Source organism: Tursiops truncatus, chromosome 11 (genome assembly GCF_011762595.2).
Source record: "Tursiops truncatus isolate mTurTru1 chromosome 11, mTurTru1.mat.Y, whole genome shotgun sequence".
In the NCBI taxonomy this organism is placed as follows: domain Eukaryota; kingdom Metazoa; phylum Chordata; class Mammalia; order Artiodactyla; family Delphinidae; genus Tursiops; species Tursiops truncatus.
In genome coordinates, this window is record NC_047044.1 from 20,502,698 (window position 1) to 20,527,231 (window position 24,534).

The 24,534-nt window shown below is 41.6% G+C and overlaps 1 protein-coding gene across 1 annotated transcript in view; it reads right to left on the reverse strand.

The window, feature by feature from the left end:
- ANO4 (anoctamin 4) overlaps positions 1-24,534 on the reverse strand; it is a 440,366-nt gene that overhangs the window by 164,325 nt on the left and 251,507 nt on the right. Inside the window, exons 6-7 of the mRNA XM_073789215.1 lie at positions 20,727-20,863; positions 18,120-18,278 (exon numbers count right to left, since the gene is read on the reverse strand). Coding sequence (XP_073645316.1) covers positions 18,120-18,278; positions 20,727-20,863 — 296 coding nt within the window. The remainder of the gene's footprint in view (positions 1-18,119; positions 18,279-20,726; positions 20,864-24,534) is intronic.

Here is a 24,534-nt window from a genome sequence, read left to right on the forward strand (position 1 = left end):
GGCTAAGATAGATAGATAGGTATAGATATGGCCAGATATCTATATATAAAGTATATATAGATATAAATGACATATAAAATTATATAATGCAAGAAACCTTGTTGTGTGGGAGCCATTAGTGTATCTCTGGGCACATGGACATCGGAGCTTCCGGGCCCAGTGTTCATCTGGAGCCATATAATGAGCTCTGGCCATTGAGCTGTGATTAGAAGCCTTGAAGACTGGTGCGTGATCTGCCATTCCCTTCCACAGAGGAAGGTTTCTGGATGAAGCTACTGTTATGCTGGGTCCCTGGTAACTGCAAGTAACTGGTAACTCTTCCCCCTCCCCTGCTATCCTGAGATCAAGTAGTAAATCCTGTTGGCTCAAGCCTTGACTGCAATATAGAAGTTATATAAAAGCTCTGCATGGAACTTCATGGGATCACAAGGAGATGAGATATAGAAGGAGAGGCACCCAGGACCAGGTCTTAGGATGTACTAACATTTGGAGGTCAAATGGAAGAGGAGGGTGAGCAAACGAAGAAGGGAGAAATCCAGGAGAGCGTGAGATGTCTCCCAAGTCAAGAAAAGAATGTTTTTCAGGGAAGGAACAATCCACCGTGTGGACAAATGCTGTTGACAAAGCCAGTAAGATAACAGAGGTGGCATGAGCACTGGATTTGGTTAAAGCTGACCTTAATAAAATCAGTATCTATAGAGGGAGAAAGCCCAGATCAAGTAGTTTCAAAAGAGCCATCCACAGATGACTGCTGTAAGATGATGTGGTGTATATATTTATAATGGAATATTACTCAGCCATAAAAAAGGAAATAATGCCATTTGCAGCAACATGGATGAGCCTAGAAATGATCATACTAAATAAGTCAAAGACAAATATCATACAATATCACTTATATGTAGACTCCAAAAAAATGATACAAATGAACTTATTTACAAAACAGAAACAGACTCACAGATGTAGAAAACAAACTTATGGTTATCAAAGGGGAAAGGGAGGGAAGGAGGGACAAATTAGTAGTATGGGATTAACAGATACAAACTACTATACCTAAAATAGATAAGCAATGAGGACAAACTATACAGCACAGGGAATTATATTCAATACCTTGTAATAACCTGTAATGGAATATAATCTGAAACAATGTATAACTGAATCACTTTGCTGTACACCTAAAACTAACACAATGTCGTAGATCAACTATACTTCAATTAAAAAAAGAGAGGGCTTCCCTGGTGGCACAGTGGTTGAGAGTCCGCCTGCCAATGCAGGGACACGGGTTTGTGCCCCGGTCCAGGAAGATCTCACATGCCGCGGAGCATCTGGGTCCGTGAGCCATGGCTGCTGAGCCTGCACGTCTGGAGCCTGTGCTCCACAACAGGAGAGGCCACAACAGCTAGAGGCCCGCGTACCGCAAAAAAAAAAAAAAAGAGAGAGAGAGAGAATGGTAGGTGAGGATATGGAGACAATGATGCTGGACAAATCTTTGAAGAAGACTTTTGTGAAGTGGAGAAGAGAAACAAGGTGGTCATTGGAGGAGAATGTGGGGCTCAAGGGATTTTTCTTAAGATATGAGTTACAGGAGCATATTTATAATAATTGAAAGAGAGCAAAAATTGATGATGCAGGAGAGAGAAGAGGCAATCATAGGAGCCAAGTCCTTGAGAAGGTGAAATGGGAGGGAATTCAGCACACAACAGGGGGGCTCTGGGAACAGTGGCAGACACTTCAAGCGTAGTCGTGGTGGGAAGGCAGAGAGTGAGCGTGGGGATGGCCTCAGAAGACCCTGTCCGATTGATTCTATCCTCTATCAAAGTATAGACAAGGTTATCAGCAGAGCCTGTGTGTGGGCGGTGGAGATACAGATAAAGGAGGTGAGACGGTGGAGGGGCAAGAAGATGGTGGGGAATCACAGCTAGCCAACTCCCTCACCTATTCAGTCTTTGGTCGGATGTCATGTTCAGTGAGCCCCCTACATCACAGCGTATTTAGAATGCATATCCCTTCACCCCCCAGCACTCTCACACTTTGTTCTACTCTTTCCTTTGCCGTATCACCTTCTAACATACTATGCTATTTACTTAAGTTTATTGTTCACTGTCTCACTCATTAGAAGGTGAACACCTCAAGGAAGGGGGCTCTTTGGTTGGTTCCCTGATGTATTCTGAATGCCTGGAACTGTGCCAGGCACTGTCTACTTACTGAATGAATAAACTTTTAAAAATGAATGAATGAAAGGAGGAGGCCAAGAAAGGAAGGGTGGGAAGGAGAAATGAAGATAATTCCTCATTATGGTGATGGGGGAAGCAAACCTACTAGGCTACCTGGCATTCTTTGTTACTCTGGTCCTCATCTGAGATGGTGGCCATAAAGTGAACCAGTCAGCATGTTTTTCTAGCAACCTTCAACATGCTCAGGTGGAGGCACAAAGAAGGTGGGGTTTAATCAAGGTCACGGCTTTGCCAGGCAAATAAGTCAAAGAAACAAAGGGATAAGAGAATTGAGGTGCTTGAAAATGAGTGGTCATGATGATGGACCACGGAATCAAAGAGAAGTAAGGAGGGGAATGAAATGATGGTCAAAAGAGTGGTTGGGACAATGAATCATCATAGTCAATGTACTCTCCAGTGACATTTTAAAATATTTAAACCCGTTCGAAAGCAGGTTTCAGTTGCAAGTATTTTAGGGTTTACTTAGAACTGTCTTTCCCTAAAGAGACTTCATTTCAAAGAGAGATTAAGGTATAGCTTTGCTAAGTATAAACAGAAAAAGAAGAAAAGGACAACTACCAACTAAACTTCAGTACTTACCTGCTAATTGCTATCTTTGTTATGCCAACCAAATAAAGGACTGTGTGACAACAAGAATCAAGACTAGGGGTTTTTCATTTGACTGGAGTTTGTATAGAGAACTGCAGGGTGGGAGAGCCCTTCCGGCAATCAGAAGCAAGAGTGGACACGTCAGACATAATGTGTACAGTGTAATCCACGAGTCACCGAATTTAGGACTAGATTTTAGAAGACCCACAGGCACTTATTAGAGTCTGAAAGACTGAATCAAGGCAGCCTCAGGTGAATGCCAAAGTGATTTACTGCTGTGCAATCCAAAATAGTATACTGGCTAAACCAAGGAACCGACAGGCTGCAGAAGAGGAGAGGCCCTGAGAGGAGACAGAACGCATTTCTGAAACGCTAACGGACACCAGGTCTCACCACGTGTCATTTTCTTTCCTGCCTACTGGACTGCTAAGGTCAAGGAAAATTGTGCGCAGTACAGTTTCATTCTTCTGCCTGCTCTGCTCCCAGCCTTCTATAAAGCTCTTTTTAATTTCAACCTATGTAGAAAACGTCAGAATGGAGAACGGAGATGAAAAACAAAGAACTCTCGTGAGCAATAAATACCATCTTCCTGGAAGACCATCATGATCTCGGTTGAGTTTTCAGGTGATAGCGGTATGGTTGGCTTAGTAAAACAGTTGGCCTGAAAGAGATCCAGGAACCAGATGACACTTTACTTAAACAGAAGTACAGTGTCATGGATTTGGTCGCAAAGAAGCTAAATGATGTTAGTTTAGACGATTTTGGAGAAAAGTGACTAAAAAATGCTTATCTGGCCAGTATCAGTCCAGTCATCAAGGCCTAGGAGGACAATTATATCTGACGTAAATGACATTCATGGGAAACTGCTGAATGAGCATAAACAGCTTGAAAGTCGAGGTGAAGTGCTGAGCCAGGCATTATGCAAGGCTCTGTGGGGAAACCTGTGTGGTCCTCACGGGATTCCCACTCCTACTGGGGAAGCAGAGCTGCCAGAGGAGCTGCGATGTCTCCATCACAAGTTACTGTGCCTCTGCTCATACTGCTTCCTGTCTGAACACCATGCCCTTGTATTTTGCTGCTCTGTCAATTCATCTTTCAAGATCTAGGTCACTTCCTCTAATTTTCCTAAAACCTCTGGGAAAAATCTGAAGTTCCCTTCATGCTTTCATAGGAACTTTTCAGGCTGTATCCTAATCATCTGTTTCACGCCTGTCTTCACCTCTAGTCAACGAGCTCCTCAAACGCACTGAGCATAACGTGGCTGTATTTTCCAAAGACGGCCCTGACAATAGCTTTCACCCCACATGTCTTCCAGAACTTTGCCTCTCTCCATCGAGAGGTGGGATCTATGTCCCCTCCCTTTGTTCCCACCTCTGCGAATGGAGAGCAGAATAAACACTTCTGGATCTAGGTCATAAAAATGCACATCTATTGATGGGTTTAAGAAGAAGTGGTGTATATATACAATGGAATATTACTCAGCCATAAAAAGGAATGAAATATTACCATGTGCAGCAACATCAATGGATATAGAGGATATCACACTAAGTGAAGTCAGGCAGAGAAAGAGATATTATATGATATCACTTATATGTGGAATCTAAAAAATAATACAAATGACTCTATACATAAAACAGAAACAGACTCATAGTCATAAAACAAACATGGCTACCAAAGGGGAAAGGGAGGAGGGGAAGGGATTAAATAGGAGTGTGGGATTAACAGATACAAACTACTATACGTAAAATAGATAAGCAACAAGGACCTATTGTACAGAACAGGGAACTATTATATATTCAATGTCTTGTAATAACCTATAATGGAACAAGAACCTGAAAAATATATAACTGAATCACTTTGCTGTATACCTGAAACTAACACAATATTGCAAATCAACTATACTTCAGTTTAAAAAAATGCACATCTGTCTCATTCTCTTGGAACATAGGTACCACGTCACGAGGATGCCTGAGGCAGGGGAGCCTCAGAGAAGCCTGTGCAGAGATCCACAGGGAAAGAAACCAAGCCTACAGCCCCCAGGCCTGGCTGAGCTCTCAGCTGAGAATCACCTTGAAAGGGGGTCTGCCAGCCTCCCTGGGAGCACGGCCCTTGCTAATGCCCATGGAACAGAGAAGAGCTGGTCCTGCAGAGCCCTGCCCAACTGCAGACTTGAGAATAAAATAAACGACTGTTGTTTTAAGCCACAAGTTCTGGAGTTGTCTGTTAGGCAACAATTGATAACGGGAGCACTCTTTCATTTTTTATTCTGCCTGGCACAGAGCCTGGAATGTGATAGACATCTGTATGCATGGTGACTGACACTCTAACACCATAGGAGCCGCAAGTGGTGGAGGGAACCTTCCTCTTTTCTCAATTGTGAGAGGAGTTTTCAGCTTGTCTTTCCTTTGTCCTCTCCCTTCCTCCTGCAGCACAGACCCACAGATGTCTCCTTATGTGGGCTTGTGACTGCTGCTGTCTGACTCCCAAAGATTTGGTCTCAATGAATTCAGCTCTGCTGTGAACAAAGAATTGTCTAGTGGTAGCATCAGAACAAAGGTTTGGGTGTGAGGGAGGTACTGTGTCTGTGGTCAAGGTATCTAGCTATGGCCACATGAAACACCAGAAAAAGCCATCACCCTGAGGGACAGTATTAGTATTCATGACTTATAACTTATTCATGACTTACAACTGTAACCCTTTGGGTATGACAGAGAAGGGGCTGGCATAGCCTTAGATGAAGGGTCAGGTGTCCAGTCAATCCTGGTAGGAGGAGGTCTAGTGGCTGTGCCATGCTGTTTGCTGTCATCTTGGCATCTCTGTCCCCCTCTTTCTGAAGTCTCCTCTGAATTGCTGAGGAGAAGCTGGGACTGCATTTCCCAGAATCCCCTTCCCTGGGGGGCTCTGGGTTAGAGTTAACAACGAGGGGTAAGTAAAATCTGGAAAGTGGAAGAGGCTGTTTTTTCCTCCAGGTAGGCAGCTAGACACAGTTGTGTAAGTTAGAGACAGCTTCAGGTAAGTCTTCTGAGAATCATGTGTGTCACAGTCCAACATTCTTGGGACCCCTAGGGGCTTCCAGGCCAGCGCTTGGGACCACCGCTACGATGCTTCAGGAAGCAGCTGGAGGTGACTTCCCTGCCCTTTTCATCGATGGTGTAAGCCTCTGTATCAAAGCCTTCATTCTTGGAAGACACAGAGTGGCTTGTTTTCTGCAGAACTCTAACTGAAGAGGGGCCAAGCAGTTACAAGCACGAGGGAAGACCTTCAAAGACGAAACTTGATGTACGTGTAGACAAAAGTGTGGAAGGCCATGAAAGACGTAGCACCAAAAGGGGTGGAAGCTAAACTAATGAATAGCAAAGGACAAGTTAGGGAGGGGTTTGCAACCAGGTCAGGTCTCCGCAAAGGCCCCAACACTTCTCAGGCACTTGATTTGTCCCTGCTCTGTGCCCTGGGAGAGGCTGTGGAGATGCAAACCCTGTCATATTCCCCACCCCGACCCCAGCCAAATCCAGCCAGTTCCCCTCCTTCTATAGGACACACCCTCACCCTACTTAGTGGTTCCACTTATTCTTCCAACCCTCATCCCAGTCCACACATGGGAAAACGCAAGGCGTCCCAACAGTGGGAAAACTCTGAGGGGCTTTGAGAGCTGGGTTTAGGAATGCACATGCCAACTTCTCTCTTAGTTTGCTCATTATCCTGGAGACTTGCCTTGAACTCCTGAACAAAACAGTGACTCCCTCCCAGGATTCCTGCATATTTTCTCCACAGTACTCATCGCACCTGCCACATTTAATGCTTCTCTTCCTTCACAGTAGACACGATGCTCATTAGATATTTGATGAATGAATGAAGAATGACTCCATCTGGAAATGGAATCATCGGATGCCATTGACTGCTCTTAAAATATGCCTAAGACACAACAGGAAGCGAGTTAAGCCTTGGTCTTTGCCTCCAGGGACAGTGCTGCATCATCACTTTTGCAGTTGAAGTACATCAGGCTTGGTTCATAAACTTCAGCTTGCAGTTCACCTTTTTCAAGTTTTCCACTTGTAAGGATTACAAGCAGGAGACCATGGATTTACAGCTCTCTAGACTGCTTCAAAACTCTGAAATCACTCCATCTCATTAATTAATAATTAATGTCATATCCCTAGTATATACTTTGTGTAGTTTTCAGCAATTTAACATAACACATAGTAAGAACAACAGGAACAAAAATAACAGTCAAGAAAAGACTTTCAGTTCCTTTCACAGCTGCAACTCTACAATGTCCACATTTGGTAAGTAACAAATGACAATGCAAAATGTGTTTTATATCAGACAAGTTCATTTTAGACCAGTGAGAAGATCTTTTGGATTAATTTTCTTCTCGTGGGATTGGTAACAATAGTTCATAATGTGACATGAGTTCTTCAGCTGTGCCTTATATAATGGGTATATTTTTTCCTTAACATTGTTTTGTCTTGAGCAAAGGAATATGCGTGAGTCACATGAAATATGTATTGGTTTAGAATGATCCTTTGAGTAAATCAGTTCAGGATAACTTGTACTGGTCATCTTGACCTGGCAACAGAAATATTTTGATTAAACTCTGTCTTCCTAAACAAGCAAAAGCAGTTGAGGTAAAAATAAGTAGGCCCTCAGCTCTTTAAACTGGTCTCAAAAATTAGAGTGAGAAAAAGGAGGAGTGGTGGGGAGAGGAAGACAGAGACAGAAGGAGGGAGAGAGAAACAAAGACAGAGAAAGAGAGAATGAGACAGAGAGAGAGAAGGAGAGAGCCCCCTCGCTCCCACCATTTGATGAAACTACCTTAGGAAGAGGGACCAGTGAGAATGAGGCTCTAATTCTGATGGACTGATCTAGGGCAATGGTAGGTGACAACAGAAGGACCAAATCCTGGTGATGAGGTGGGACTTACTATTGGTATGTCTTGCCACACACCAGATCCCCTCAGGTTTCCCTAGACACAAGCCAGGGACCCTCAGTCCAAGAGGGCATGGGGTTGAGTGCCTGAGATCAGAACACAGGGTGACCAGGGGCTGGAGCCACTCCCTTCTTTATCAATACCAACAACCACCTAATACGTGCTGGACTCTCTTCTAAGCGTGTTATAATGTATTAGCTCATTTTATCTACATGGTAGCCCCATTAGTTAGGATTATCTACTGTTTAATAAATGAAGAAGCTAAGGCACAGCGTGGTTAAGAGCCTTGCCTGGATATTTACTCAGTAAGTGAGAAAGTACCAGTGGATCTGAATCCCTGTTGTCTGGTTTGAAAGGCCAATCTTAATTTACCCTATTCTCTCCTCAAAGACATAGGCATCTTCACGATTCAAGAGTCTGATATTAAGAGTGCTTAAGTTAGCTGGTCCAGGTGGAAGAAAGACGGAATAGCTGCCTTGAATTCCTCTAGATATCTCATAGATACAACTCTATGCAGTTTGTTGCACTAAGAGTCTAACTCAGTAGTTCTCAGCTAGGGACAATCTTATACACCTGCTCCTGCGGACATAGGACCATACTTGGAGACATTTTTGGTTGTCATAACTTAGTGAGGTGGGAGGAGGAATACTGCTGGGATCTAGTGGATAGAGGCTAGGGACGCTGCTAAACATCCTACAGTACACTGAACAGCCTCCTACAACAAAGAATTACCCAGCCCCAAACGTCAACAGTGCTGAGGTTGAGAAATCCTAGAGCTAAATTGGTTGATGTTACCCAAACACAGCCATGCAAATCAGCTATTTACAACCTCTCGCAACAAACTCAAAATCCCACAAGCTAAGCACTGGGCTCGGTCTTACTGTAAAAAACCCATAAGACACCGTCTCTGACCTCAAAGTGATTATACCAGCCACGTGGAATCCTTGCTTTTAGGATGGAGTATCCTAAACTTAGAGGAAAATCTGAACAAATTAAAGCAGAAGAAATGCCCCTGTGTACCTGTTCTCTCTTTTTTCCACTTCCATCAAGACCACCATGAATTCCCTGACTGCTGCAATCTCAAAGTGGGCCATCTAAAAGCACAGATTTGGCAGCCTCTCTACTATCAGTAGAGATATCAGTGTCAGTGGCAATGAATTCTGATGGTTGACAGCCCAGAAGCCGAGCAGCTGTGGGTGTTGAAGAACTACCCTCTGCCAAGCAGAAGCAGCACTCACCTCCCATCATCTCCCCCAGCCTCAGCCAATGACGGATAGGCAGGGGGACCTCTGCTTTAAAGGTGAACCACCTCTGTGGTGCTCCCTCTGCTCCAGAGCTTCCCGCTTGGAGCAGAGACTATACTCTCAGTGTAGCTTTTCTCCTCTGACCTCTTCTACTTCCCTCACTCCCCTTTCTCCTGAGAGCACTCCACCCATCAACAACTTTAGCAAGAATCCTTGCCTCAGGCTCTGTTTCTGTTTAGGAAAGAAATTCAACCTCAGACACCATTTTTTAAAAAGTCCACTGCCAGTACAGGTCAACAATGAACTCCTGAAAGTTACTGCTCTGATCTGAACTGTATCCCCTTAAAATTCATATGTTGAAATTCTAACCCCCCATGTGATGGTAGTAGGAGGTGGGGCCTTTGAGAGGTCATTAGGTCATGGAGTCATCAAAAATGGGATTAGCTCCTTTAAAAAAGAGACCTCAGAGAGCTCTCCACCTCCTTTCACCATGTGAAGACACAGCAAGAAGATGCTGTCTATGAACCAGGAACAGGGTCCTCATCAGCACCTTGATCTGGAACTTCCAGCCTTTAGAACTGTGAGAAATAAGTTTTTGTTATTTACAACCCACCCAGCCTATGGTATTTTGTTATAGCGGCCCAGTTAGATTAAGACAAATACTCAAGGAATTTCCAGGGCTTTGATTTTCAAAAGAAAATCTGCCTTCTTCACTCTTTGCTTAGGACTGTCCTTAATTTTCCTTTCCCTTCAACTCCAACTTGAGACCCTTGGTAATACATATATATGACATATCAGAAAATGGAGATTATTAAGTGGAGTAAGGTCTAAGTCTCTTTTGAGGGTCCAGAAAATACTAGAGGACAGGAATTTGCATAGTTCAGTTTGTCCAGACAGATTTATTTTAGACAATCATCATAGTTTGAACTATAAAAGAAGGGAGGAGACTCTGGTTCTTTCCCCTTCATTCTCAGAGCTCTGGATCCAGAGAGAACATCTATAGTAACAGTGGTTGCAGAACATGAACAGGGATGAAAATAGGAAGGGTAGGATGGGCAGGAAGCCTGTGAAGGCAGAGAACAATCTACGTGAGATTAGCACCTTCCATGGGGAATCTTTGTGTAGTCTTCCCTTGAATAGGTGTAAAGCAAGACTAGGATGGGCAATCAAGTACAGTTTTTCAGTTCTGGGTTGCTCTATAATTTTATTCCCTGATGAATCTAAAACCAAATCCTCTGGGCAGATAAATGTCTGAAGGTTGACAATGTTAAACATGTTACCTAAGGTATTCTAAGTTTTTCCAAGAGCACTGAAGGTAATCATTAATCTCATTCATGCATATACATTATTAGCAATATATAGTCAGTTGATGTTGCTATCCTAATGGTTACATTTTAAGGCATCTATAAACTGTATGAAAAATTTTCCAAAAACTTTGCCTTGAAAAATTTTTTTTTTTTTTTGCAGTACGCAGGCCTCTCACTGTTGTGGCCTCTCCCGTTGTGGAGCACAGGCTCCGGACGTGCAGGCTCAGCGGCCATGGCTCATGGACCCAGCCACTCCGCAGCATGTGGGATCTTCCCAGACTGGGGCACGAACCTGTGTCCTCTGCATCGGCAGGTGGACTCTCAACCACTGTGCCACCAGGGAAGCCCGAAAAACTATTTTAAAAGTAAAAATGTTAATACACTGTGTTTAGCTGTTATGATAACTATAATGATGGTAATAGATGTATTAATTGCTTACAATATGACAGGTACAAAGATAAGCACTTGATATGAATGATTTCATTTAATTATCATAATAACTCATGAAATAGATCTCATCATTAGCCTCATTTTGCAGATGAGCTAACTTTCCTAGGAGCACATAGCTTTTAATAATGAAAACAAATGAGAACTCGGAATGTCTAACCCAGACTCTTAACCACTGTGTTAGTTAACTGTTGCTGTGTAACAAATTACCACAAATTTAGAGGCTTAAAACAACACATATTAACGAGTTTACAGTTTCTGTAGGTCAGGAATCCAGACACAGCTTAGCTGGGTCCTCTGCTTCAGGGTCTCACCAGGCTGCAATACAGGTCTTGGCCAGGGCTGCAGTCTCAGGAGAGACTCGACTGAGGCAAGATCTATTTTCAAGATCCGCCATTTGTTGGCAGAGCTCACCTTGTGGTTGTAGGACTGAGGTCCCTGTTCTCTGGCCAGCTGTCAGCTGGGAGCAACTCTCAGCTCCTAGAGGCCACCCCCCGCCTTTCTTTGCATAGGGGCTCCCTTCATGGACTGTTTCACAATATGGGAGCTTACTTCTTCAAAGTCAGTAAAGGAGAGTCTCTCTAACTCCAGTCAGCTGAGACAGGGTTTTATATACCATAATATAAATAACCACAGAAGTAACATCCCACTACATTCGCCATATTCTGTTGGGTAAAAGCAAGTCACAGGTCTCACGTGCCCTCAAGGGGAGGAAATTGCACAAAGGCATGAAAACCAGGAGGCAGGCATCACAGACTTTAGGGTCTGTCCACCACAACAACTAGCCAGGTAACAGACTGCAATCATGCTTGTGCCACTTTCCTGTATTTCCTGAATTTGACTCACTTTTTTTTTTTTGCGGTATACGGGCCTCTCACTGTTGTGGCCTCTCCCATTGTGGAGCACAGGCTCCAGACGCGTAGGCTCAGCGGCCATGGCTCACAGACCCAGCTGCTCCATGGCATGTGGGATCTTCCCGGACCGGGGCACGAACCCGTGTCCCCTGCATCGGCAGGCAGACTCTCAACCACTGCACCACCAGGGAAGCCCTTGACTCACTTTTAAAAATACTTTACAAAGAACTTTTATATCACAGTCATAAATTGTTTGCCATGAATAGAAGGTAAAACAGGTAAAATAAAAAAGATTTACACTGTACTGTGTATTCACCTGCACAGGCTCACTTAATCCTCACACAGTTCATGGTAAATAATATTATCCTCATTATTAAAAATGTGGAAGCTGAGATCCAGAGAAGTTTGAAAAACTGCTCAAGACCACCCAGCTAATAAGTAGTTGTATCAAGATTCAAATCCATGGCTACTGGCAGCCAAAGTGCAAGGAAATACAGTCAAGATAGCACCCAATTTCATTCAGCACCCCGATTTTCCTGGTTCCCTTTCATAACTCCACTTGTGTCCTAACTTCTTCAACCCTGAGATTCTTTTTCTTTTTTAACATCTTTATTGGAGTATAATTGCTTTACAATGCTGTGTTAGTTTCTGCTGTATGACCAAATGAGTTAGCTATATGCATATGTATATCCCCATATCTCCTCCCTCTGCGTCTCCCTCCCACCCTCCCTATCCCACCCCTCTAGGTGGACACAAAGCACTGAGCTGATCTCCCTGTGCTAGGCGGCTGCTTCCCACTAGCTATCTATTTTACGTTTGGTAGTGTATATATGTCCATGCCACTCTCTCACTTTGTCCCAGCTTACCCTTCTCCCTCCCCATGTGCTCAAGTCCATTCTCTACATCTGTGTCTTTATTCCTGTCTCCCCTTAGGTTCATCAGAACCATTTTTTTTAGATTCCACATATATGTGTTAGCATACGGTATTTGTTTTTCTCTTTCTTACTTCACTCTGTATGACAGACTCTAGGTCCATCCACCTCATTACAAATAACTCAGTTTCATTTCTTTTTATGGCTGAGTAATATTCCATTGTATATATATGTGCCACATCTTCTTTACTGAGATTCATTTTTAAATACCAGGAATCAACATGATATAAGGGTAAAGAGTAAGTAGGCTCAAGTTAGAATCTGGGCTTTATCTCTTACTGGCTTTGCCACCTGGGGCAAGTTACTGCTTTGCCTCAATTGTCTCACCTATAAAATGGAGATGATAATAGTACGTGATTCACGAAGGCAAGAGTGAGAATTTAATACTATTTTTTGTCATCATCTCAAAGAAAATGTCCAAGATTCCCAACCCTGAGTGCTATGCATGTGATTACTACAGTGAGATATTCCAATCCTTCTGAGAAACAAGTGAAAACACAAACAGGCTATTTTGACACATTGCACTGTTTTGTGAATTTCTGTTTTTAAAGCTTACTATATTTTCTCTTTGGAGGGGGCAATGTCCTTGAGTAGGACTGAGAGGATGGGGTGTTATGTCCAAAGCAAAGGGTTGGCTTAAGCTAGGAGCACAGTCAGAACACCCTCAGCAGCAGGGGCACGGCTGCATTTGTGGACATAGATGCAGGCAGGTGGGTCCCTGCATGGGAGGAACTTGTGGCCGTTCTTTTTTATTGCTTTGAGGACGCTGCTCCAAAAATTCTTCCCTCACTTTTCCCCAACATCAAGTTTGCCTCTCAAATTATTTCTATTAGCATGAAATCATGCAGTTATTTCTCCCATCTTAAATAAAAAGAACGCTTTCTTGACCCAAAGTCTTACACCAGTTATCACTCCATTTCTCTTTTCCTTTACAGTGAAACTCCGTGAAAAAGCTATTTCTATCTGCTGTCTCCATATTTTCTCCCCCAATCCTTGAACACATTTAGCCATGATTTCACTTCCACCTCTCCGTGGAAACTTCTCTTGCCCAGCTCCCCAGAGCCCTCCACATCGCTAAATTCAGTGACTAACTTTCAGTCTTCATCTTACTCACCCCGTCCAGCAGCAGCATCTGACACAACTGCTCCTTCCCTCCTGAAACACTTCCCTCCAGGCACCACACCCTCTAGGTTTTCCAGCCCAGATCTCTGCCTGTCTTCCAGACTCTTCCCTCCTATTCAACATCTCCACCACCAGGACACCTCAAACTCAACACGTCTACAAGGGAACCCACTTCCCTCTGCTGCCCTGTAAATGGCAGTTCTTCCAACTTTATTTTTCTGGTTTTGGCCATGTCATGCAGCATGTGGGATCTTAGTTCCCCGATCGGGGATCCAAGTCACGCCCCCTGCACTGGAAGGGCGGGTTTGTAACCACTGGACCACCAGGGAAGTCCCTCTTCCAACTCTTTAAATGAACAGTGTATGACAGATGAATGGCCTGTGACTCCTTCACATCACTCATTCAATCTGTCTTCAGTTCCCGTCGGCTCTACTTCCTACTCTTCTCAGCATCTCTTCTGCTGTGCGCTTGGCCAAGCCACCATCACCTCTCTCTTGGACTCTTGTGACGAATCTCCTCACTGACCTCTCTGATTCTGCCCTCACCACCTCCCCACTTCCCACAGTCTACTATCACCAGGAAACCCCAATGACCCTAATAAAACAGAAACCAGATCTTATCATGCCTTGGCTCAAAACTGTCCGGTGATTTCCCATGTCATGCAGAGAAAAACTAAAGTTGCCCAGTGACCAATAAGACCTGATGTCATCTGGTTTCCGTTGCCTCTCTGATATAATTTCTCACTATTCTCTACTCTGCTCAGTCAACTCCTGTCATACTGGCCTCTTTACTGTTCCATAAACACACCAGGCATGCTCCTGACTCGGGGCCTTTGCACATGCTGTTCTTGTTCCCTGGGAAAGAGGCCCGCCTTTACCAACTTTCATAAAATTGCAAGCCCTTCTCGACACTTCCTGCTTTACTTTTTTCTCCTTAGCATTTATTGTTCTTCAACACAGATTTCCTCATTTAGTTTGTTCTTAATTTCCCACAGGGCAGGAATTTTTTTTTTTTTTTTTTTTGTGGTACGTGGGCCTCTCACTGTTGCGGCCTCTCCCATTGCGGAGCACAGGCTCCGGACGTGCAGGCTCAGTGGCCATGGCTCACGGGCCCAGCCGCTCTGCGGCACGTGGAATCTTCCCGGACCGGGGCACGAACCCGGTGTCCCCTGCATCGACAGGCGGACTCTCAACCACTGCGCCACCAGGGAAGCCCAGCAGGAATTTTTTGTCTTTTTTATTCACTGCTGAGTTCTTAGTGCTTAAGGCAGTGCCTGGCAGAGAGTAAGTGTGTAATAAATATGTGTTGAATGAAGTTAACTACCATCAAGATGGTACGATTTATATAAATACAGTTATTTGGTAAACAACTGATGATATGAGTTTCCACCCGTGCTCTGTGTGATTCTCAAGAGGAAGGGTGCTCCATTAATCTAACTGGTACTCATACACCCCAAATAATCCCAAAGTCATCCATGACCTGACCCTTCATATGAAGGAAGATATAAACCTCTTATTGATAATGATTTAAAAATAGGTACCAAAGAGTCAATGATGGACATAAAATTAAAAATGAAAAAAAATTATTTTTTATTTACAAATTCATCAAAATGTGAATTTATAAATATGAATTTACCTTTAAAGAAGGGAATCTCTTTAAACAGACAGACACTTAAGAAGAAAATCACTTGGATTTGATACTTTCTTTGGGAACTTTGCTGTGAATTGCTTTCTCTGGGCTTATATGAAAGATGAGTTACAGAATATTAAAGACCCAGGGCACTAAAACAAGCACTTACCTGCTGACTAATCAGGTGGGGGGCACAGTTTCCACGAAAGATGAAATTTGACTACATCCTCACTTTTATCATGAATTAAAGATTTTCCTGGCTGTGCTTCTTGACTTTCAATGTGAAAAGAGATAAAGATTCTCTTTCTATTAAACTGTTCAACTACAGAGCCTGTCTTTACTGATTTGGAAACAAAAGCTTCTAAGTCTGTGACACATTTTCTGTAACTGTTGGACATCATGACACACAGGTAATGAAGACGATACTGATCATACATCAGGTACGTGTGGATTCACAGGAAGCCCCCTGGGTTTTCTTTCTTCTTTTCCACCTTGAACTATGTGCTTTGTTTTATGTATAAAAGGTGGAAGTAACTTCTGGAAGCTGAAATAGCTATTAAAATTGCTGTCTTTCTACTGAAACTATTTATGAAAACACTAGATTTAAATAAAAGTGCTTCCGATGGGTTTTAAATCTAATTATACAATGGAGATACAGATTTACTGTTCATACAAGGGACATTTTATTTTAATTAGTTGTGACAGGGAAAATTAATTTAGCTATAATTTCCTGCTGCCTCTAAGCAAGGAAGGATGTGCAGAGATCCCCCGCTTCTTGCTGAACTGGCTGTGGCTGTGAGGACGCAAAGCAGAGCTCAGAGACAGAGTTAGAGTCAAACTGTGCTGCTTATGCAGAGTTTGGGCCACAGGGAAAAGCTGCTTAGGAAGAAGTTTCCAGAAAACCAAGCTGTTGGTAGTGGATAGAGGACTGTAGGGAAGCTGCCACCGAGAGAGGAACTTTTGGGGGGAAGGGAGAGAAAGAGATGCTTAGATAAGTTTTTATGAAGTTTTGCCATATGGTGATATTGCCCTTTTCCCAACTGCTATTTTTTCCAGTAAACATTAAAATAAATACCTAGGTATTAAAATTTGTTTTCAATTAGAACCAAACAAAATTATCTTGTATACCACTAAAATCATATGAGCTGAACATCTAACACACTATGGTCAACCCTGGACTGCACACTAAAAGACAGAATAACCGTCCTCAGCTACCTGCTCTAATCCTGGCAGCTGAATACTGTAGTACAGATAATTTTTAGGAGACATACAGGAGATGTGTCATTTCTTTAGTAAGGTATTTTTTTTGGAAAAGTATTAGGCTTTTTGAGTTTTAACTCGTAAGCCACAAAATGACATTGAAAAGACCTACACAAAAGAAGCCCCAGGAGTGGAGAGAATAGTTACGAAGCTCCAAATATAAATCTTTCATTAACTGAAGCAAGTTACCTAGTTTTGATGGGAATCAAAACTCGGACAGAGTCAGAATGAATCACACGAAGGACTTTCGTTATTTCAGATCATGTCGCAATACAGATCTTTTATTTCTTTACATAAAAATTCTGAAACTTAGAATAAAAGATGAAGAAAAGATTTTTAGGGATAAAATATTACTGCACTATCAATGTTAAGATAAGAATACACCACTGTCTCAAGAGAAACTTAAAGAACAAGATTTATCAAAGGCATGTTCAGCGGGTATAGGAAAGATTTTCTGGAACCCCACAAAAGTGGAAAAAACAACATATTTAACTCCATTTGTTGCTCTGGGGGAAACTCCAGCTGAAGCAGTCTTTTGAGCTATCTGCTTCCACTTTCCTGAGAATGAGAACCTGTTCCCTTAAGGCTATACTCATCTCACTGTTTTTCTAATTCTCTTTTTGGAGACTTCCAGAAAAATATCACTTCTGTTTTATAAATGCTCCAGAGTGGAGGCTAGTCTAACAGACCTGGAAACATCCTATTTATCTAAAGTGTACCAAGATTAGCATGCAACCTTCACCGTATAAAGAAAAACATGGATGTCTGACTTCAAAGATCTATCCTTTAGCCTTGAAAAGCAGAATCAGAAGCAAACCCTTTTAATTGGCAACATGTTCTTCTGGACTATGAAAAGCTCCAGAAGCTGTGCACAGTGTTCAGGGAAAATCTGAGAAGAGTTACATAATCCAGCCAACAAGGCCAAGTTCTAGAAACGCGCACAGCGTTTCTGGGTACACAATAATCCCATTGTGGATTATTATCAGAGGCTGGGCCTCTTGTACCATCCTCAAACTTCCCCTGCAGAGGAGAAAAGGGGAAGAGTAAACACTGATAAGGTAATCCTTGAGTTTGGGAACTTGATAAAAACAACCTGAATGTCTTTTAAAAACAGAATCACTCTGTAAGTCCCAGCTGTTTTTGGCCCAATCAGCCAGTGTCTTCTGCTTGTGTGTGAGGATACCCAAACCCATCACGTTTCCTGAAATGTAAACAGAGCCTCTGTGGTGGGGTGATTGCATTTTATCCGAAGTTCTCTTTAATCCATGCAAATAGAGCCCGCCATTAACATCGAGAAGCAGTAGATGTAGGAAATCAGGTAAATTATAACACTTTGAAACAATCCATTTAACTTGAATATTTTGATTTTTACGGAATCTTTTGGCATTAAAATGCTCTCAAAGGCAAACTGTGCTGCGAAAATCTAATTGCTAGAACATTCTCCACACACTGCAGATTGGCAAACCCTCAGCAAATGAAACATTCAGTTAACATAATGACTAACTGCTTATTTTTTAATTGTCTCCCAATATGAATAGATGTATATTTATAATTTTCTCATCCAAGCAAACTATTTACCTCTTTCTCCATTTGTAATCCTTCTGCTCTAATATTTCTTTCAAATATTTCTCTCTTTTCCATCTGGGGGTTGGATTTTCTGTACACAAGAATGTAGTCAATTCTACACTTTCCATCTCTGAAGTAAAGTCCATTTGATTTGTTTTTTTCTGGTACTGTCTGCACACAAAGAGAAAGGGACCAGTTTAAGACACTCAAAATTGAGCCTTGGGTGAGTAATATTAAAGAACGATTAAAACTAAATGCATTTCCTTGTGTTTTATCAAAATTACACTTTTATTAATGAAAAATGTAAACAAGAGGAAACAAAATAAAAATTGGAAAAAGCAGTCAAATGGGCAAAACTTAAGTCACCTAACAATACCAAATGTTGGCAAGGATGTGGAGCAACTGAGAATTCTCACACTCTACAGGTGAGAGTGAAAATTGATATATTTACTCTGGAAAACACACTAGCATCATCTTGTAAAATGGAACATTTACATAACATATATCCCTACAGAAATTCCTGGTAAAGCAGCTAGGAAACATGTATATGAATGTTCACAGCAGCATTATTCATAAGAGAAAAAAATTTAAACATAGGAATCAGTGCAAATCAATGAAGAGGCAAATAGATAAATAGACTGTAGAACAGTGATACAGTGGAATATTATACAGCAGTGAAAACAAACTACTGATGCATCTAATAATAAGCAAAAATCTTAAGAACAATATTGACAGAAAAAAGCAAGTCACAAAAGACTTTATATTGCATGATATCATTTTTTATAAAGCACAAAATAAAATCAATGTAAAATAAGTTGTTAAGGCTACTTATGTATGCATGGTAAAACCATTTTTAGAGCAAGAGAATAAAAAACACAAAAATTCAGGAAGACAGTCCATCCGGGAGGAGAGAAGGATGGGACCACAAGTGGTTTGATGGTTTTACTAATACTTTAGTTCAGGATTTCTCAAAAACTTTTCCCACAGTAAGAAAAGTATTTTTCTTGTGATATTTGTGTATACAGTTGTGAACAACAACGGGGTTAAATCCACGTGTAACTTATAGTCATAGTGGGGCCTCCATATCCACAGTTCCTCAGCATCACGGATTCAACCAACCACATACCACGTAGTCATGTAGTGTCTACTATGGAAAAACTTCCACGTATAGGCGGACCCGCACAGTTCAAACCTACGTCATTCAAGGGTCAACCGTATGCATAAACACACAAAAAACTGGAGGACACAGTACACGTCAGTTTCCAAATAGTAGTATGAAGAAGGAACACATGCCAGACCTCCAAGGCCACTGCTAGAATCCATGCTCACGCACAAGTGACATGCATGCAACCTCATCCAAAACGAAAATCTCAGTCAGGAGTGACGGAAATAACACGTCTCATAGCTGGTGTAGGTATTTATAATTGATGACCAATCCTCACTGACGATTTTTGGCTTCTGCCTTAAGAAGTACTCAGAAGTCTACCCAAATAAACACTTTCTTAACAATCATCTGCCAGGGAAGGGAACTATCCTGTAGGTTGAACACATTAGCATCTATCTGCAAAACCAGCCAAGGCTTCAAACGGAGGGTTAGCAAAGCCCTAACCTACCTGAGACTGTTTCATCATCTATAAATTAAGGGGATTACACTAGCTGCTTTTTGAGGTGCCTTTCAAGGTCCTTCCTTTATGCCACATTATGGCATCCAAAGTTTCTTTGTGAAAAGATGATGATAGAATGAGTTTTTTCTTGCAAAAAACAAAAACAAACAAAAAAAAAAAAACCCCACACATAGATAAGTAGCATAATAGAGAGGACTGGGAAGCTTGGTAGAAGTAAACAATTTTCCCTGGTCAAAGGTGTTATCCTTTCACTAGTTAACAGCCTCTGGAATAATAAAGAATACACAATAAATTAGTTGTGTATTCTTAAAGAATGTTAAGAATACACAATAAATTAGTTGACTCCGATCTGTGCTCCTATCACCTAAACCTAGTGCATATACAAAGGAGATATTAAACTCCACTGAGACACAGCTGAGCAACAGTGAATGCCTTTAACAAAATACTTATTTTTCCCCCCAAAATGACACATGAACAGATGGGTCTATTTACAATTGCAATGAGTTCCCAGATTACAGAGGCAAATGGAAACTCAGAGAGGCTTCAGACAGCCCAACGCCTACTGAGGTCTGGTCCACTCTGTGTCACTGTTCTACATGCTGGGAGATTTCAACAGAAATTGATTTCATTTCAATTTTACAAGATTTCAACATCCTTGTAAAGCTAACTTTTTACTAGTTAGCGACACCCAGAACGTAGATCATTTTAAAATGATAGGTGGTTTTAAGAATCTTCTCTATAAAAACAAAATGCCTTTAGGTATAAGGTAAGTGTATGACCCACTGAAAGTTTGTTTTGAGAGTAAGTGGATTTCAGATCCCTGAGATGTGCTAGACTCCTAGAGGACATCACAGGATTACAAGACCTGGTCCTTTTTTTCCCTCAGGAACCCACAGTTCAATGAGATGATGACTTTAAACAATCTACTGGATCATGCTTGTCAGGTTCCTGCCTGGATCAAGAATTGTGTTTTTAAGAAATCGCACACACTTACCTCTCCCCCTGCTTCCAATCTGCTAGCATCATCTGAAGTACTGGTCAGGTTTCCAGGGTGAAGGAGAGAATCGTCATCTTTGCAAGGACTGTTGACAGCTTCCAATTCATCAAAAAGAATATTGACATCCTTGGCCACTACAATCAAAGTAAATACAAGTCGGGGTAAGAATCTGGGATCTTAAAAGCAATACTAAAAGTAAAGACATCTCCGGACTTTGCTGGTGGTGCAGCAGTTAAGAATCCGCCTGCCAATGCAAGGGACAGGGGTTTGAGCCCTGGTCCGGGAAGATCCCATATGCCGTGGAGCAACTAAGCCCACGTGCCACAACTACAGAGCCTGCACTCTAGAGCCCGCGCGTCACAACTACTGAGGCTGCATGCCACAGCTACTGAAGTCCGCATGCCTAGAGCCCGTGCTCTGCAATAAGAGAAGCCACCACAATGAAAAGCCTGCGCACTACAACAAAGAGTAGCCCCCGCTCGCCACAACTAGAGAAAGCCCGTGCACAGCAATGAAGACCCAACACAGCCAAAAATAAAAATTAATTAAAAAAAAATTAAGACACTTTAAAAAAAAAAGTAAAGACATCTCCCTTTGGCTTCATATTTTTTGTTTCAATAACCCCTTGAATGACAGGTATATTATTTCCTAAGAGAAACGGATGTCAGATGTAAAACATGTTTGACCAAACAGTGTCTTCATTAGGCAAGATGGACAACGTGAAGCAAAGTATCTTCATAGTGTAAATATAACTTGTCTTCCATGATAACAGGAGGCATTGCGTTTGTTTAGCTTTCCTTCATATAGTTGTTTAGCATAAGGTTCTTTAAGACTTCTAAGAACTCATCTTGTGTTGGAGATGACCTATATTTTTAAAATTTTTTGTTTTTATTTAAATGCCATACAACTTGCTAAGTGAACCCGTAAATGTGCTACTTGCATAGTTCAGTAAGAACTGTGATTTTATTTCCCCTTTGTTACTTCTTTAAGGCCTAATAGAGAAAAGCTGATGCACTAATAAAGCATGCAGTTAGGTTTTTTGCCTTTCTTCTTCCTCTAATCATGAATTGGAATTACGAATTGAGCTACTCAGGAACTCTCCCAAAAGACTCTTGATGCTAATATGTCAACAGATAAAGTACTGTATATGGAGTCGTAAATACAGAATACCACACTCAAATGCACACAGTGTTGCAGTACACCAGATAGCAAAGTTCAACACTAGTGGATAGGAAAATATAATGCCAGGTATGGGTTCCTTCGTTATTTTTTATTGAAGTACAGTTGATTTACAATGTTTCAGGTGTACAGGAAGAATGTACATTTATGTATATATTCTTTTTCAGATTCTTTTCCATTATAGGTTATTACAAGATACTGAATATAGTTCCCTATGTTATACAGTAGGTCCCTGTTGTTTATCTATTTTTATATATAGTAGTGTATACCTGTTAATCCCAAATTCACAATTTATCCTTCCCCCTCTTTCACCTTTGGTGACTGTATGTTTGTTTTCTATGTCTGTGAATCTATTTCTGTTTTGTAAATATGTTCAGTTGTATCATATTTTAGATTCCACATATAAGTTAAATATGATATTTGGCTTTCTCTCTCTGACTTCACTTAGTATCATAATCTCTAGGTCCATCCATGTTGCTGCAAATGGCATTATTTCATTCTTTTTTATGGCTGAGTAATATTCCATTGTATATATGTATCACACCTTCTTTATCCATTCATCTGTCAATAGACATTTAGGTTGCTTCCATGTCTTGGCTATTGTAAACAGTGCTACTATGAACATCGGGGTGCATGTATCTTTTTGAATTAGAGTTTTCTCCAGATGTATGCCCAGGATTGGCACTGCAGAATCATTTTTACTTTTTTAAGGAAAACTCCATTCTATTCTCCATAGCGGCTGCACCAATTTACATTCCCACCAACAGTGTAGGAGGGTTCCCTTCTCTCCACATCTTCTCCAGCATTTATTATTTGTAGACTTGTTTTTTTTTTTTGCAGTACGTGGGCCTCTCACTGTTGTGGCCTCTCCTGTTGCAGAGCACAGGCTCCAGACGTGCAGGCTCAGCGGCCATGGCTCATGGGCCTAGCCGCTCCGCAGCATGTGGGATCTTCTCGGACTGGGGCACGAACCCGTGTCCCCTGCATCGGCAGGCGGACTCTCAACCACTGCACCACCAGGGAAGCCCTATTTGTAGACTTTTTGATGATGGCCATTCTGACTGGTGTGATACCTCATTATAGTTTTGATTTGCATTTCTCTAATAATTAGTGATATTGAGCATATTTTCATGGGCCTGTTGGCCATCTGTATGTCTTTTTTGGAGTAATGTCTATTTAGGTATTCTGCCCATTTTTTGATTGGGTTGTTTTGTTTTTTGATACTGAGCTGTATAAGTTGTTTGTGTATTTTGGAAATTAAGCCCTTGTCAGTCGCATTGTTTGCAAATATTTTCTCTCAGTCCATAGGTTGTCTTCTTGTTTTGTTTATGGTTTCCTTTGCTGTGCAAAAGCTTTTAAGTTAAATTAGGTCCCAGTTGTTTATTTTTGCTTTTGGGGCCCCTTCTTTATTGACTCAAATTATATGCCAACATTGAAGTTCATTTTTTTCTTTGATGCTTTAAAAACAGCTAAGGATTTTTAACCTATGAGAAGCTGCTGACCAGTATCATTTATAGGAATTTGAGTTCTATTTACCCAAGCATACAGAAGAGTATTCATTCTTTCACCTAAAAAATTTTAGAGGTGTGCACGCTATGTTTCAGGCACCGAGCTGTGCAGTGACTGTAACTTGGTGAATAGTGAAGTGTTTTCCTGTCCTTCTGGTAATAACAAAGCAAATAATCAAAGAAATGTGAAGTGTGCTGAGTGCTATAAAGAACAGAGTCTAGATATAGAGAGAATATAGATATAGAGAAAATAATGATAATGTACTTAGACGGGGTGACCAGGATCTAAAGCTGTATCCAAGTGTGTGATTTGGGGCAATTCATTTAACGGCAAGTTTTTCATTTGTAAAATAAAACAGGCATGGGAATAAAATGAACATTTATTGCTTACTGTGATAGGCTGAATCCGGACCCCAAAGGTGACCTAATCCCTGGAACGTGTGAATGTGTTACCTTATATGGGAAAAGGGACTTCATCGATTTGATTAAGTCAAGGATCTTAAAATGGGGAGATTATCCAGCATTATATGAGTAGGCCAATGTAATTACAAGAGAGGCAGGAAGGTCAGAATGAGAGAGAGAGAGACACTGGAAGATGCTATGCTGCTGGCTTTGAAAATAGAGGACAAGGTCACAAGTCAAGGAATCGAGAAGATAGAAAAGGCAAGAAAGCAGATTCTCCCCTAGAGCCTCTAGAAGGAACACAGTCTTACTGACACCTGAGGATGTCTGACCTTCAGAACTGTAAGATAACAATCTGTGCTGTTTTAAGTTACTAAGTTTGTGGTAATTTGTTACAGCAGCAAGAAGTAACTAATACACTTACTAGAGGTTTTTAGGCTCTGAGGCTACCAAGGAAAAACATCATAATCTTTTCATACAATCAAGGTTTAGGAGCATCTACACTGTGCCAGGTGATCAAGAAGAAGCACTAACACTTTTGAGGAAGTACAGTATGCTGTGGGAGATGTCAAAGTCAAAGACAACTTCCCTGACCACCCTATGTAAAGAAGCTGCCCCTCACCCAATTACTCTCCATCTCCTCCTCTCACTGCTCATTTCCTTCACAGCGTGTATCATAGTCTGTAATTATTTATTCATTTGTTTACTTGTATGCT